This window comes from Bicyclus anynana, chromosome 4 (assembly GCF_947172395.1).
Source record: "Bicyclus anynana chromosome 4, ilBicAnyn1.1, whole genome shotgun sequence".
Lineage (NCBI taxonomy): Eukaryota > Metazoa > Arthropoda > Insecta > Lepidoptera > Nymphalidae > Bicyclus > Bicyclus anynana.
The window spans coordinates 1,407,874-1,420,979 of NC_069086.1; the positions used below are offsets into that span (position 1 = coordinate 1,407,874).

At 36.1% G+C, this 13,106-nt stretch overlaps 1 protein-coding gene across 2 annotated transcripts in view; it reads right to left on the reverse strand.

Moving 5' to 3' along the window:
* Positions 1 to 5,007: 5,007 nt before the first annotated feature.
* The window catches only part of LOC112044574 (neuroligin-4, Y-linked-like), a 105,535-nt gene continuing 97,436 nt past the window's right edge, over positions 5,008 to 13,106 (reverse strand). For both annotated transcript variants that reach the window (XM_024080445.2, XM_024080443.2), the window contains exons 9-11: positions 11,519 to 11,670; positions 10,657 to 10,775; positions 5,008 to 6,106 (exon numbers count right to left, since the gene is read on the reverse strand). In XM_024080445.2, the coding sequence (XP_023936213.2) occupies positions 5,151 to 6,106; positions 10,657 to 10,775; positions 11,519 to 11,670 (1,227 nt within the window). In that variant the 3' untranslated portion in view covers positions 5,008 to 5,150. The remainder of the gene's footprint in view (positions 6,107 to 10,656; positions 10,776 to 11,518; positions 11,671 to 13,106) is intronic.

A 13,106-nucleotide genomic window follows, 5' to 3' on the forward strand; every position in this document is an offset into this window, starting at 1 on the left:
GTAATATAAATATAACCCAAATCCTCGTATCATAATTCAAATGCTAGTGTTGTCATCCAAAGGGTATCATTCTGTCGCAACCTTTGTGCCCGGGAATCCCGCACGTCACTCTGATAAACTTGAGGCTTGAGGCTCGACATAAAGATACACAACGTTTTGTAGGGATGTACAGTATGTCGACATAATTACTATCGATATTTTTATGTGAAATCTCTGAGTTGAGCTGAAAGACTGCCAATTAATATTTAGTTAAGATTTTATTTACCGATTGCTGTTAGGTAATAAATGCTTTGTACTACTATATAATTGTTTTGACTTTTAATTAATTAAATTTAATCTATACGTCAATGCCAGACAGATCTAAGTATCCTGGACTTAATATTCGTTTTCTGATTTAAAAGATTTAAAAGCATTCCTTTTGGGGAACTAATTACTCGAAAATTTACATATCACAAGTGCACTAGCAGCAAGTGGCTACAATATTTAAAAACTTCCGTAAAAAATTGTCAACTTTGTCAATAATATGAGTTACCGATATAATTTAACCTACAAATAGAACAAATAAGAATTATAAAGAACAAACGTCAGAGAAATGGTAATTCGAATTTATTGCAAACCTACAAGCATATAGCCGTTAGTCGATTGTGAGAGAGACAGACAGACCCGAGTACCTAATAATAAAATGCTATACTAACATAAGCTGGGAGTCGAACCCAGAACATGTTAGTTTTCCCATTAACCATTACCATCACCAAAGGTGCTAGTACCGTTGGTCACTATTAAGTAACTAGCCGACACCCGCGACTCAATCCATCAGAAATAGGTTCAGTAGTTGCGACGTTAAAGAGTAACAAAAATCCAATCAAACATTCATACAAATTTTTGCGTTTATAATTTTCAGTAGGATTACTGAAATAATATTTATTAAAATGTTTGTTTATAGTTAACCATTCATTAGTTTTATATTTTATGAAAATATAACTATAATACCACAAAGACATTGAACTTAAAATAGGATATTTAAGTGAACTTACATAACACAACCCTATGTTTCCACACTCACTAAATACAGAACTATTACTTATTCCGCGACAGCCTCCTTTATTTTCATAATGCGTGTCACATTATCCCTACGGCCCGTTCCCGTATCATTCAAAATGCTAGTAATAACAAGAATACTGGCATCATAATGTCGCGACCTTTGTGCTGAGGAATCCCGCACGTAGCTATGATAAACTAAAGGCTTGCTATGGAGATATTATACATAATTCTGTAATGTTTAGTGTTGTCACAAACATATCATATCGATATCGATGTTTACATCATACATTCTGAAGTGTATCGCAATGGCAATGGGCGGTGTAATGTAGGTACCTACTCATCAACCATAGTATGTAAATGTAAATGAATTGAATGAATGTAAATGTAATTACATATTGATATTTATAGTAGGTGCCCAGTTCATATTCATATTTTCTCATCAGCAATTGGTATCCGGCAGACGTCGTAATAATTTTTGCACCTTTCTTATATTTGTTTTTATATTGTGTTATTATTTTATATAAAATACCACTATTTATTGAACATCACTTACTCATATAGTTCGAGCCGATGGACGTTGGGTACCCCCCACCGGAACATACATACCGTGTAGGGTATACCGGAAACAGCGGGCCGATGACATCAAGTAGGTTGTAGGGTTGCCAGCGGATCCAAGGCCGTAGTATTAGGAAGTCCTAACAAGATACTCGTACCTACGACACATTCCCATGGTTGTGGGAACTCCACGGGGAAAACCGCTAGCGTCTTTTTATATAAAATAAACAATGTACATCTTTGGTTTAATCAAAATATAAGCATTGATCGAAATAATTTTTAATTTGGAACTATTTTGTTATTTTGAAAATGTCTTATTTTCTTACATTAACCTTATATTGTAACGCACTATTCCAAAGGATAGAAGTGTTTAAAATTCAAATTGCGCCACAAAATGCGTAGTAAAATTTATATAATTCGTACGCTTATCAACTTATCATTCTATAATATCCTTTGTGCCAGCAAACATCGATAGAAAATAGGGAATATTTATCTAACGTTTAACCATTGTGCCTCCAAAACTATATTTTCCAAGCAAAAACGTTCTCCTTTATATGTAAATATACGGCTGCTACACTGTTTAGGTTATGGCAATAGTACAAGCTCACAACGCCATAAATAGTTTTATCGCAAACATAAAAGCTGACGTCAATCGCAGTTTACGACTTCTATCGGTATCGATAAACTTGTGCTTACCTCGATAGTTTAGTTTGACATCACTTTGCCATATTGTGTTGTTCTCGCTACCGAACAAAGGATATTTGCCAAGAGCCCACAACCATAGCCAGGCCTAAACTTTCGTTTATGTGTGTACAATTTACGTTGTAAGTTTAACCTCAACAGCTGTGTATTTGAAATACCAAAGGCTGAATTTCAGGAAACAGATCGATGTAAGTATCGTAGGATGTGATGCTGGTGACGATGGTAACTTTCTCGTAAAAGAAGTATTGATAAGTTTATACTTACTGGATTCTACGTAGTATCCTACTGGACTGCTAAATCTGGGTTTGTCATTAGGATTGTAACTAGTCACTGCCGGTAGCCCTACTACCAGCCCAGACCCGAGTCAATATAGAAATAATTTATAGAAAGCAGAGACTAAACCAGACTTCAGTCAATTCAGAAGATATAAATCTTAAAATATAAACACTGAGGATGGAGTCTAGCCCGGCTCATGGTTACAAACTAATACTTTATAACCACATTTTTAAACTACTCGGTTTGCCCTAACTTACTCCAATAGTTTACATTGTGTTATAGAACTCTTTTCTTCTTCTTTCTTTCATGGTAATTTTAAAATGTATATAAAAGTTTGCATTTTTCGGTCGTGGGCTCTTACACTGTCCAGTATTTGCAGCGTTGTTTATCGCTGCCCGCAAGCATTTCAAACAGTATGTCCTAAGCCTTGTCCCCGTGTGTCCTTGCGTTCAAGTATGATTTGTACAAAGTCAAGGGGCAAAGCACGTTCTTAGAGAGATTTCACATTCGCCAGACATTCTTGAACATAAAGTCAGTTATTCTCTACCGAATATGTAATATACTCGCCAAATGTACTTACGTAGGTTTTTAGCTCTTATGTTTTCTAAGGTTGTAGACATTTTTTTTATTCATTACAAGTTAGCCCTTGACTACAATATCACCTGATGGTAAATGATGATGCAGTCTAAGATGGAAGCGGGCTAATTTGTCAGGAGGGTTCGATCCCACCCGAAGGACATTATTGTCGTACCTACTCCTAAAACATATTTTTGACTTATTGGAAGAGAACGGAAATAGTGCTACATGGAAATATAAAGACATTATGGCAAACATTTCCTAAAAAAATATATTTTAATATAATCAAACCTTCAGCGTTCCTATTTGCGTGTACGAAGGAGACTTACGTAAAACATACTTCTAGTAATCAAACTTGTAAAACTTTATAAAACAGTCTTCTTTATCCGTAGCATGGTTTATGCTCAGAATAATACTTACATTAAATTGCAGCTCCTTATGTGCTCTGCTACATTGTCTGTCAATTAGCCTGAAGCTTTACATTTCGACCAAAATTACCTCAGTTCACTGTGAAATATCTACACTATCTCGTCTAGTAAATCTATTTTGACCAGAATTTCTATTAAATTAAATCAAATAATATCTGAGAAAATAGAAATGTATAATGGATGGAAAGTGTAATTTTTATATCATGCAATAAATAAATTAGTAAACAACCAAAGTCTATTGAAATCCACTCAGTGGTTTTTCGAGGGAGTTTGCGGGTAGTATAAAATATACATACAATTAATAGATATAGCAATTTTGTAATTTTATATGTTTTAATTTACACTTAATAATAAATTTCTAGTAATCTCTTCTTAGTTTTATGCATTTAAGCCCAGAAGTTTCATCTTTGGAGACAGGAGAAATTGGAGAATCAAATCTTTATTTATTATTATTTTTTTTTTTATATAAATATAACATATTTTAATAATTGTTTAAACATATATTAAAATGTGCGATCGCAAACCTGCGATCAAAAAAATGGCGGCCAGATAAAATATTTCGAAACGAGACGATACTTCCATGTACATAATAGGGTCGTAATTTGCCCCAATAGAGGCAACCCTCAGCTATTTTTAAGACGTGATATTCCGTTATGACCACTCGGACAAGGTAGTATATGGCCCGTTACTAAATAGCGGCCACATTTTATGACTATGGTGAGGAAAGTTCTTAACAATAATAGTTTGTGCCTAGTATTTGTTACTAACATATTTATGTTGTGATCTTTCGACTACTGGTGATTATAATCTATACTAATATTATAAAGCTGAAGAGTTTGTTTGATTGAACGCGCTAATCTCAGGAACTACTGGTCCAAATTGAAAAAAAATTCATTGTTACATAGCCCATTTATCGAGGAAGGCTATAGGCTATATATTATCCCCGTATTCCTACGGGAACGTTAACCACGCGGGTGAAATCACGCGGAGTCAGCTAGTTTTCAATAAAATGTATATTTTCTCATTAATTGCTCTATGTTCTTTAACACTGGATTCTAAGTATTATCAATTAAGTGGTGTGCATTTACCAAAACCCCGTCGGGATTAGCCCTTGCAATAACCATTTTTCTTATCCTTTGCGCAAATTAACCATTAGGGATTGCGTTATAAATATGAAGTTAATTGCAAAACCCGACCACGCTTTCATATCGCTTAGTATAGAAGCTCATCAATTATTACAATTTCCCGTTCCCCGGAGAATATATTTTTATTCTGATAAAGTAATGAATTATGTATATGTACTGTATGTATGTAACAACTATAAATTATTATAATTTTTGTTTTACATATTTTATTTCACATGTGTTCCATTCTAATGATTTTGTTAATTCAAAAAAAAAGTTTATGAGTGTTATAAATGAAAATGCAATTGAAATTACATTCGATAATTTATTTAAAAACAGTATTTACTGCGACTGAGAGAATCGATAACGTCCATCCCTAAAAAAAGACATTCCCATACACTTATTTACACTTCACGATATTTTACAAAAGTCCAATTTAGTTCAAACGTCACACTCTCATTTCATCGATCGCCGCTTGCGGAAGACTAGAAGGGTGGAGAGATTTACCTCTTCTGAGAGTTGCGTGGGGAGCTCTAGAAGCGTCGTCTCTGCCAGGTGAATTTGCCGACCCATTCGGTGGATACTTCTGCCTCAAGTCCTGCATCGGCGGCGAATTACTAAATTGGTTCAAATTCTTAGGCAACGTTGCGTAACCACCCACTTGGGGATAGCTAGCGTTTGGCAACCTGAAACTACTATTTCGACTGCCCAATTTACTTGGCAACATCATATTATCTATACTCAAAGTGGGGCTGGGCGATTTTGGACCGTCGAGCGGGCCCTTAAAGTTCAAATTGGAAATGCTCGCGTCCATCATTTTCTTTCTATTTTGCCGCTCGATGTCCACGACTAAGCTGGGGGCGATGTTCGGGTCGATATGATAATGGGAGTGTTTCCCCGATATTGTTTCGAAGTGTTTTTCGTTGAACCGTTGCTGTTTGCCGCGCGACCTCGACTTGTCCCTCTGGTAGTACACTCCCGCGAATATGAGAACGTTTAATATGAGCAGCGAACATCCGATAGCTATTGTTACACTCAGCGCTGTGGAATACGCCGCATAGCCCGCGGCCTCCAAATTGGCTAGAGTATTATCTGTCGTATTGATAGCCTGCAAGTCTCTATTTGGGATCATGGTAGCGCACGTCGCTAATATGGAATCGACTGTAGTTAAGGCTGTATCAGAATAGGCGGTGCCGTTTCGCCTTATCGGATCGTTATCGGCGTTCCTTGCCAATGGATCCGGTCTGACGATGCCTTCGTAAAGATCTTGCTCGTTGTGATTTCTGAACAGGTTGTGGCGCGCGGCGACGTCCTCCATGCCGGCGCGGTGCAGTTCCGGTACGAGGCGCAACCAGACGGACAGCTGATGTGCTCGGAAATGGTTCTTCATTCGAGGTTTCATACCTGTAAACAACAGAATATTAGTTGATTTACAACTAAGAAGGTGTATCCATACGTTTAATTATCACACTAATTATATAAAGGCGAAAGTTCGTGTGTATGTTTGTTCCTCCTTTGCGATGCGGCTAGTGAAGTGATTTGGCTGAAATTTTGATTGAAAATAGATACTCTGGATTAACGCATAGGCTACTTTTTATCACGAAAAGTCCATGGTTCCCGTGGGAAATTCCTCGTGGATAAAGTCGTGAGCTTCCGCTAGTTAAATCATATAGGGTATCCATTCTAATACATTAATTTGAATACGAACGAAACGCTATTTGTAGTTCCTCCAGGTAAAAATACCGGAAATCAAATTAGGGAGATTGAAAAGAAGAGCAGAACACAATAAACAAATTTTTTAATTCTTCTCTGTTTATCTGTCTGTGTGCTAAACTCGGAAACTATACGACTAATTGCATGTGGCTTTCATTGTTGGATTAAGGGAATTGACAAAAATATTATATTCTTTTCATCATCAAAATCGGATGTAAGGAAACAAAGTAATCCGACGAGCAGCGCCCGAAGTTTTTGACGAAAACGGAATTGCGGGCTTTACAACCAACGTGTTATTCTATATTCTGAGCCAACGACCTACATTGTACCTAAAACATTACGTGTTTGACGTATTTATGTACAAATTTAAATTATCAAAACATCATTTTGTAGAAATACCAACTAATAAATTGAGAAACTACTATACAAAACCGGATAGGAAGAGTTATTTTTTTTCTAATGAAACTCTTTTATTGCGTACGTTCCTCGGAATCTACATAAATACAAATAAGACAAATGGGTCGACCATTTTGTCTCATTTGTATTTATTTTCTTTGCAAGTTTTTGCTTGTGTTTTCCGCCATGTTGTAAAATATTTGTCACAGCGTCACGCCTACGAATTTCGGAAGTACTCGTAGGTAAGTTTAGTTTCCTTGTTTTATTTTTAACTCATTTCCAAAACGTTTTATTTGTAATAAATTAGTATTGTTGTGGCTTTTCTTATAATAAAATCCTTTTATTTCTTATTAACTTTTTATTAATATCACACTAATAATTAATATTACTTGGAACGCTGTGCACAGCGCAAACCGTCGGCCAAGAGTGGGCAATGCTTGTCCTTGTCAATCATAACAAGATGACAGTTGACAATGTCAGCTGTCATTGTGTTCCGATTTACTCTATTACAATATTAGCTCTCTTGAATATTCATGTGACTTTTACAAATCCAATAAGCTTTTTTATAGCAGGTAATACAGTAAATGGCATAGTAAATATTCCTAAAGCTATATCTAGAAAATAATAGCTCGTCTACTACAGCTTGGCAAGTTCGTTGATGACACTCCAATAATATGCGGGCTACGGGGGGAAAGACTGACGGATGTGAAATCGGTGTGCGGGGAAGTGAGGTGCATCAGTGGTAGGTTTTTCATTCATCGCTACACGCTCCCCATCCCGCGATCAGGAGTGTTACGAACGAACTTGCCAAACTAGAGATGGGGCACTAGCACATCAAAACTGAGGCGGTCAAATGTGGAAAATTGACTTCATTTCATTTAGTCGCTTTTTTAACAAATAATACCTAAACATCGTCTACAATGTCGAATTGTGTGTTCTTGATGTGTAAAAACTGTATATAAAGAAATGTAATGGAATTAAAGACAAAATTGTGCATGTGTGCGCTCAGTGGTGTAACTAAATTCGGATCACTTTTAGGGGTGATTTTGTAGGGACGTAACCTATCTATAGTACAAAATTATCATTGATAACATGTAATAAATATGTCATGACGTTTTGCTTTGACTCTGTGCTAATGTGAATGTGAAAAGGTGCGTATTTTTATTGGCAAGCATACCCAACTGTAACTATTGCAAGTCTGTAAAAGCTGACAGTGATTAACCTCGGCTACAATATAAAGTTTCGACATAATAATATAACTTCTGCCGGAGGGTGTGGGTTCGAATCCGGCCCGGGGGTGCACCTCCAACTTTTCAGTTGTGTGCATTTTAAGAAATGAAATATCACGTGTCTCAAACGGTGAAGGAAAACATCGTGAGGAAACCTGCATACCAGAGAATTTTCTTAATTCTCTGTGTATGTGAAGTCTGCCAATCCGCATTGGGCCAGCGTGGTGGACTAAGGCGTAACCCCCCTCTCATTCTGAGAGGAGACTCGAGCTTAGCAGTGAGTCGAATATGGGTTGATAATGAATATGTTGGGGTACAGTTAGAGCTCGATAATGAGTACGCGCCTTAAGGGTGCGTGTGTTTTTTTATAAAAATATAGTCAGCGTTTTGCCTCTGAAAATAAATTAGCATTTTAATGGCGTGGCCGCACTGAAACATAACTTTGCATACAAATTACAAACGAGCAAGTTCAGAACCGTCGAGATAGGTTAGGTACGCTAGGTAGTATTTAATTTTTGCACGTGAAATATCATTATTTTGATGGCCTCCGTGACGCAGTTGTATGCGTGGTGGATTTACAAGACGGAAGTCCTGTATTTTATTTTTATAGCATACTAGCAGACGTCCGCGACTTCGTCTTCGTGAAATTTAGTTTTTCACTAATCCCTCGGGAACCATGGACTTTTCCGAGATAAAAAGTAACTTATGTGTTAAACCCGAGTTATATCTATTTCTATTCCAAATTTCAACGAAATCGGTTTAGTAGTTTCGGCGTTTAAGAGTAACAAAGATCCATACAAACTTTCGCGTTTATAATATTAGTAGGATGAACAATTAAATGAGTAACTCTAAAAATGAAGGACTTTCCATACAAACTTTAAACCCCTATTTCACCCCCTTCTATTTTTATTCCAACGTCACATTTACGATCATACCAAAATTCATCTTGATCGGTTCAGCCGTTTAGCCGTGAAAAGGTAACAGACAGACAGACAGAGTTACTGTCGCATTTATAATATTAGTATAGATTGACGTAAACCGTAAATATTAAAAAAACATACACGTCGAATTGTGAGCCTCCTCCTTTTTTTGAAATCGGTTTAAAATGTACACAAGCGAAGCCGATGACTTAAACTAGTGTGACCATAAAACTGTGAGTCAGCGAATAGTGACTACTTTCCTTGGGTATGACATATTTTTGTATCCTTTCGAGTGAAGTGACCTATTTTTCCGACCCACTGACAAAGCGGACCGCTAAGCGATTTAGCGATATTGTAAAATGCCGTGTGCTATGAAATATATATTATATGGATACTGACTCTATTTTAAACCATACCAGCATGTGATCGCAATGCCGTTTATATTTGGATTTGAAACGAGCAAAATATGAAATAAGCCACAGTTTACATTATACTATGTTTTATACTAACTAACGCTTAACTTCATATTTGTGGAAACAAAGAAACAATACATCTAAATCTTCCTATTAAATCACTATAAATGAAAACTGCTTTAAAATCCTTTGCGTTATTTTAAACAAATATAGAATAATATCCGAATTTGGAAATTTTGTGATGCTTAACCCTGTACTACGCAGAGCGAGGCCGAAATCATTCCAATAACTATTTAGTGACTTTAAAGTGAATGGACCATAAAATGCTAAGCCACCTTGTTGTAGCATGGTAGACTGAAACTCTGTCCTTATTATAAGCAGAACAAGAAGAAGAAGGAACTCTTCTCTTGAAAACTGCCTCTTGTAAAAAGGAATCTTAATTTTACAAGAGGCAGTCCTTCCATTGTTACAGGACTAGATAATCCTCCAGAACTATCTAGTCCTGTAACATTATTGCGTTAAACCCGTTTATAGCTATATACTGTCAACAGCCCTTAACCCTTGTAATCTTTCCAACTAATAGGAATGTCATCGAAAAAGGAAACATTTCCAGGTTAATGCGATTCATCTCAGACCATTAGGAGAGAATCTGTTATCAATAAAATGCAGATCGGCCTCAGCCGCAGCGAACATTTGCGCGATAAGACACGATTCCCTTCCTACAGTATAACCACAGTATGCTTATCATGTAGTTGGGTATCGAATAAAATTTATTTGTAACCTTATTTCAGACCCTTGACATTCTACTTGCGATTTGAAAGGTCGCTACAAGATTTATAATTTTAATTTGAAATCTACAGTACCAAGGAAATACTCGATTGACTAAATATTATTGGACATCTATGATTTTGGTTTAGTAAAGTTCTATTTTATTAGGATATTTTATCCTTGCGTCTGATTTCAATGAATTGAATAATTTTGCTACATGTTAAATGTAACATACCAGTGGAAACCACATTAAGAATCTTTTAATTTATAAGTGATGCTAAGAATTTAAATAAATTTAATTACATATATACTAGTATATAAATATTGAAAGTTGAAGTCTGTAAACTAGTTAAGGCTTTAGAGCTTACCAGTGAGTGTGACATAAAACACAATAACCGTTTTTATCGCTGTCATGTTAATTTTATATGCCTTCTGAATAAACACTAAACTGTAACTCCACAGAATAGTATTTTTCTATGGCACGACATCTTTCCTACCCTTTCAAGTGCACTGACCTATTTCGAGATACTTCTGGTGCGTCGAGTCGTATTCCTCCCAGATGACGCCGCGCAGCTTGTTCCTTTCCCTCGACGCCGGGAGGAAAGCCTCTTGACGAGCGTTGTCGTTTGGATTGCTACGAACAAATGACGGTTGTTATTGCGAAATTATGCGTATTACCTTTCCCTTACTGTTTGATTGCTAAACAATGCAGCGCTTAAGCCGCGGAATAAAATCTCAAGATTGGAGATTATTTTTTAACACGATGGAGACGGGACTTACATACCACGGACTTATATTTTGCTAGATGCCGCTTTTCATTTTCATAGTATGAAATCAAACTTTCCTATTACTACCTACCTACGATTTCGTCGCAAAAGTTGTCAATCGTAACATCAACAGGGTCATTAAGTTTGACATAAATTTTTATTACTTTTATAATTTACGTACTACATAGGAGGGAGCCAGGAGTAGGTTGCGAGTTGGTTGGTCATCAACTCATCATCATCATCATCATATTAGCCAATGGACGTTCGGCTTCATCAGGGATCAGGGTTACTATGTAAATTGACGATCATTATCAGATATTAGTGATAATGCCCGGGACCAACGACTTCCCGACTCCAGGATGTGAGTTTTTAACTAAAAATATCTTAGAATAAAGAAAAACTCAGCCTCTTGAAGCGAAACCACGTAGGCTAACCACTGGACCATATATAACGCACGTAAAATATTAGTTTCGACAGAAGATTAGTTAGACGGCAAACGTAAAGATTTTCTCAATACGACCTTCAAATGACCCAGAACGTAATAATGATGTCATAAGGCCAAAGTTGGATCGATAAATACAAATATCCTGAATGAACCGTGTTTACTCACCCGGTCTTAGCGAAATTGGCCACAAAGAGCATTATAGACTCAGATAATGCCGTCTCGAACTTTGTGTAGTTTTCGGGAAAATGGCCGAAACCGCCCACAAGCGGTGCGCCGAATACGTATGGCAGTTCTTCGCCGTGGACTGCTCCCATCCTCTGTAAATAAATAGGAAAGTTAGTGATACATTTTGTTAAAGCCTACATATATACGATTTATCTGATGACCGGTGATTACTGTCGCCCATAAAAATTTACAGCATCAGGAAACCGTTAGCACTGTTATGAGTTAAAGCGGTGGAGAGATATTTTTTCCGCCTGTTAAATAAACCTATAACATATATAAAACTGATAACCTCATAATATTAATTTTGTTTTTCTATTCACATTTTAATAGAAATGAATATGAATGTAGGTGTTTATCGAGTCCATCTGTCTGAAGCTGTTTCATTATTGAACAACTAAATTAATGTTTTAAATTAAATTTAAACATTACTTCATCATAGGTAACTAAGTACTTTTCGCGAAAGTCATGCCTACTGAGCAAAGATCATAATTACAGTTTCGAAGTTAGTGAGGACATCATTTCTTATTTATTTTTAAAAACTTTATAAGTTGCCAAGATATTTCCATCAAAATCTATAATTAAATAAAATAGTTATAGTGATACAATTTATTATTCCCAAAATTGCTTTGCAATTTAAAATTGTGCATAATTTTGGAAAACATACTAACTAGGTTTGCTTCTAATTACTGTATACTTCAAGGTAGGTAGAAACTAGTTATAAGCATACGCATCGTTTATTACGAATTTTAATGAAATCCGAAAGAGCGTGTAAAACTTTTGCACAGATGTAAAAATTTCGATTCAAAACTTCATTAAAAATTGTGGCAACTTGTTACAACGTGACACCGTGTGAGTTGGAAACCTAATTAGTCTCAAAACGGACGCGTGCGGCAAATATATTTTCATATGGAAAAGTCATTTTCTTGTTTTAGACTTGCAGTTATTTACACTTTCTTGATATTTTTTGCAGGCGCGTTTGTAAATCTCCTGACTTACGCCCCGTTTTTTACACCATCCCGACTTCAGAAAATGGGTCCTGGGTCAAGAACTTACGCCGTTCAATAAGAGTACTAGATCACTGTTTCGGACCACAGTAAATAAAGTAAAATTAGCCTTAATAATTGATTGAGACAGCACTAACATAAAAAAAAAGATTTCTGTAAAATAGAATTATAATATGTTTTGACGAAACGTAATCCTGTAATACGAGTTTATATAAACATTGTCGTCATTTACCTGAACCCAGTATATTGTTAAATTGCGTCAAACAAAAACCTAATATTACGTTACACCTGCCTTATTATAAGACATTAAAAGTTAACAGTCAATTACAGAATTTAACAGCACCTCAGCGCTCCGCTGCGCGACACTAAACGCCGGTTTGAGATCATAATTATCCCATAACTTGAAAACAACTCCCTATTTGCATGTTCCTCGCCTTATTATTAAGAAAATAAACTTTTATTAACGCTTCAAATTGAAACTTGTTTTTTGAGTGGGATTAGGACGAAATATTGTAAACTAGCGG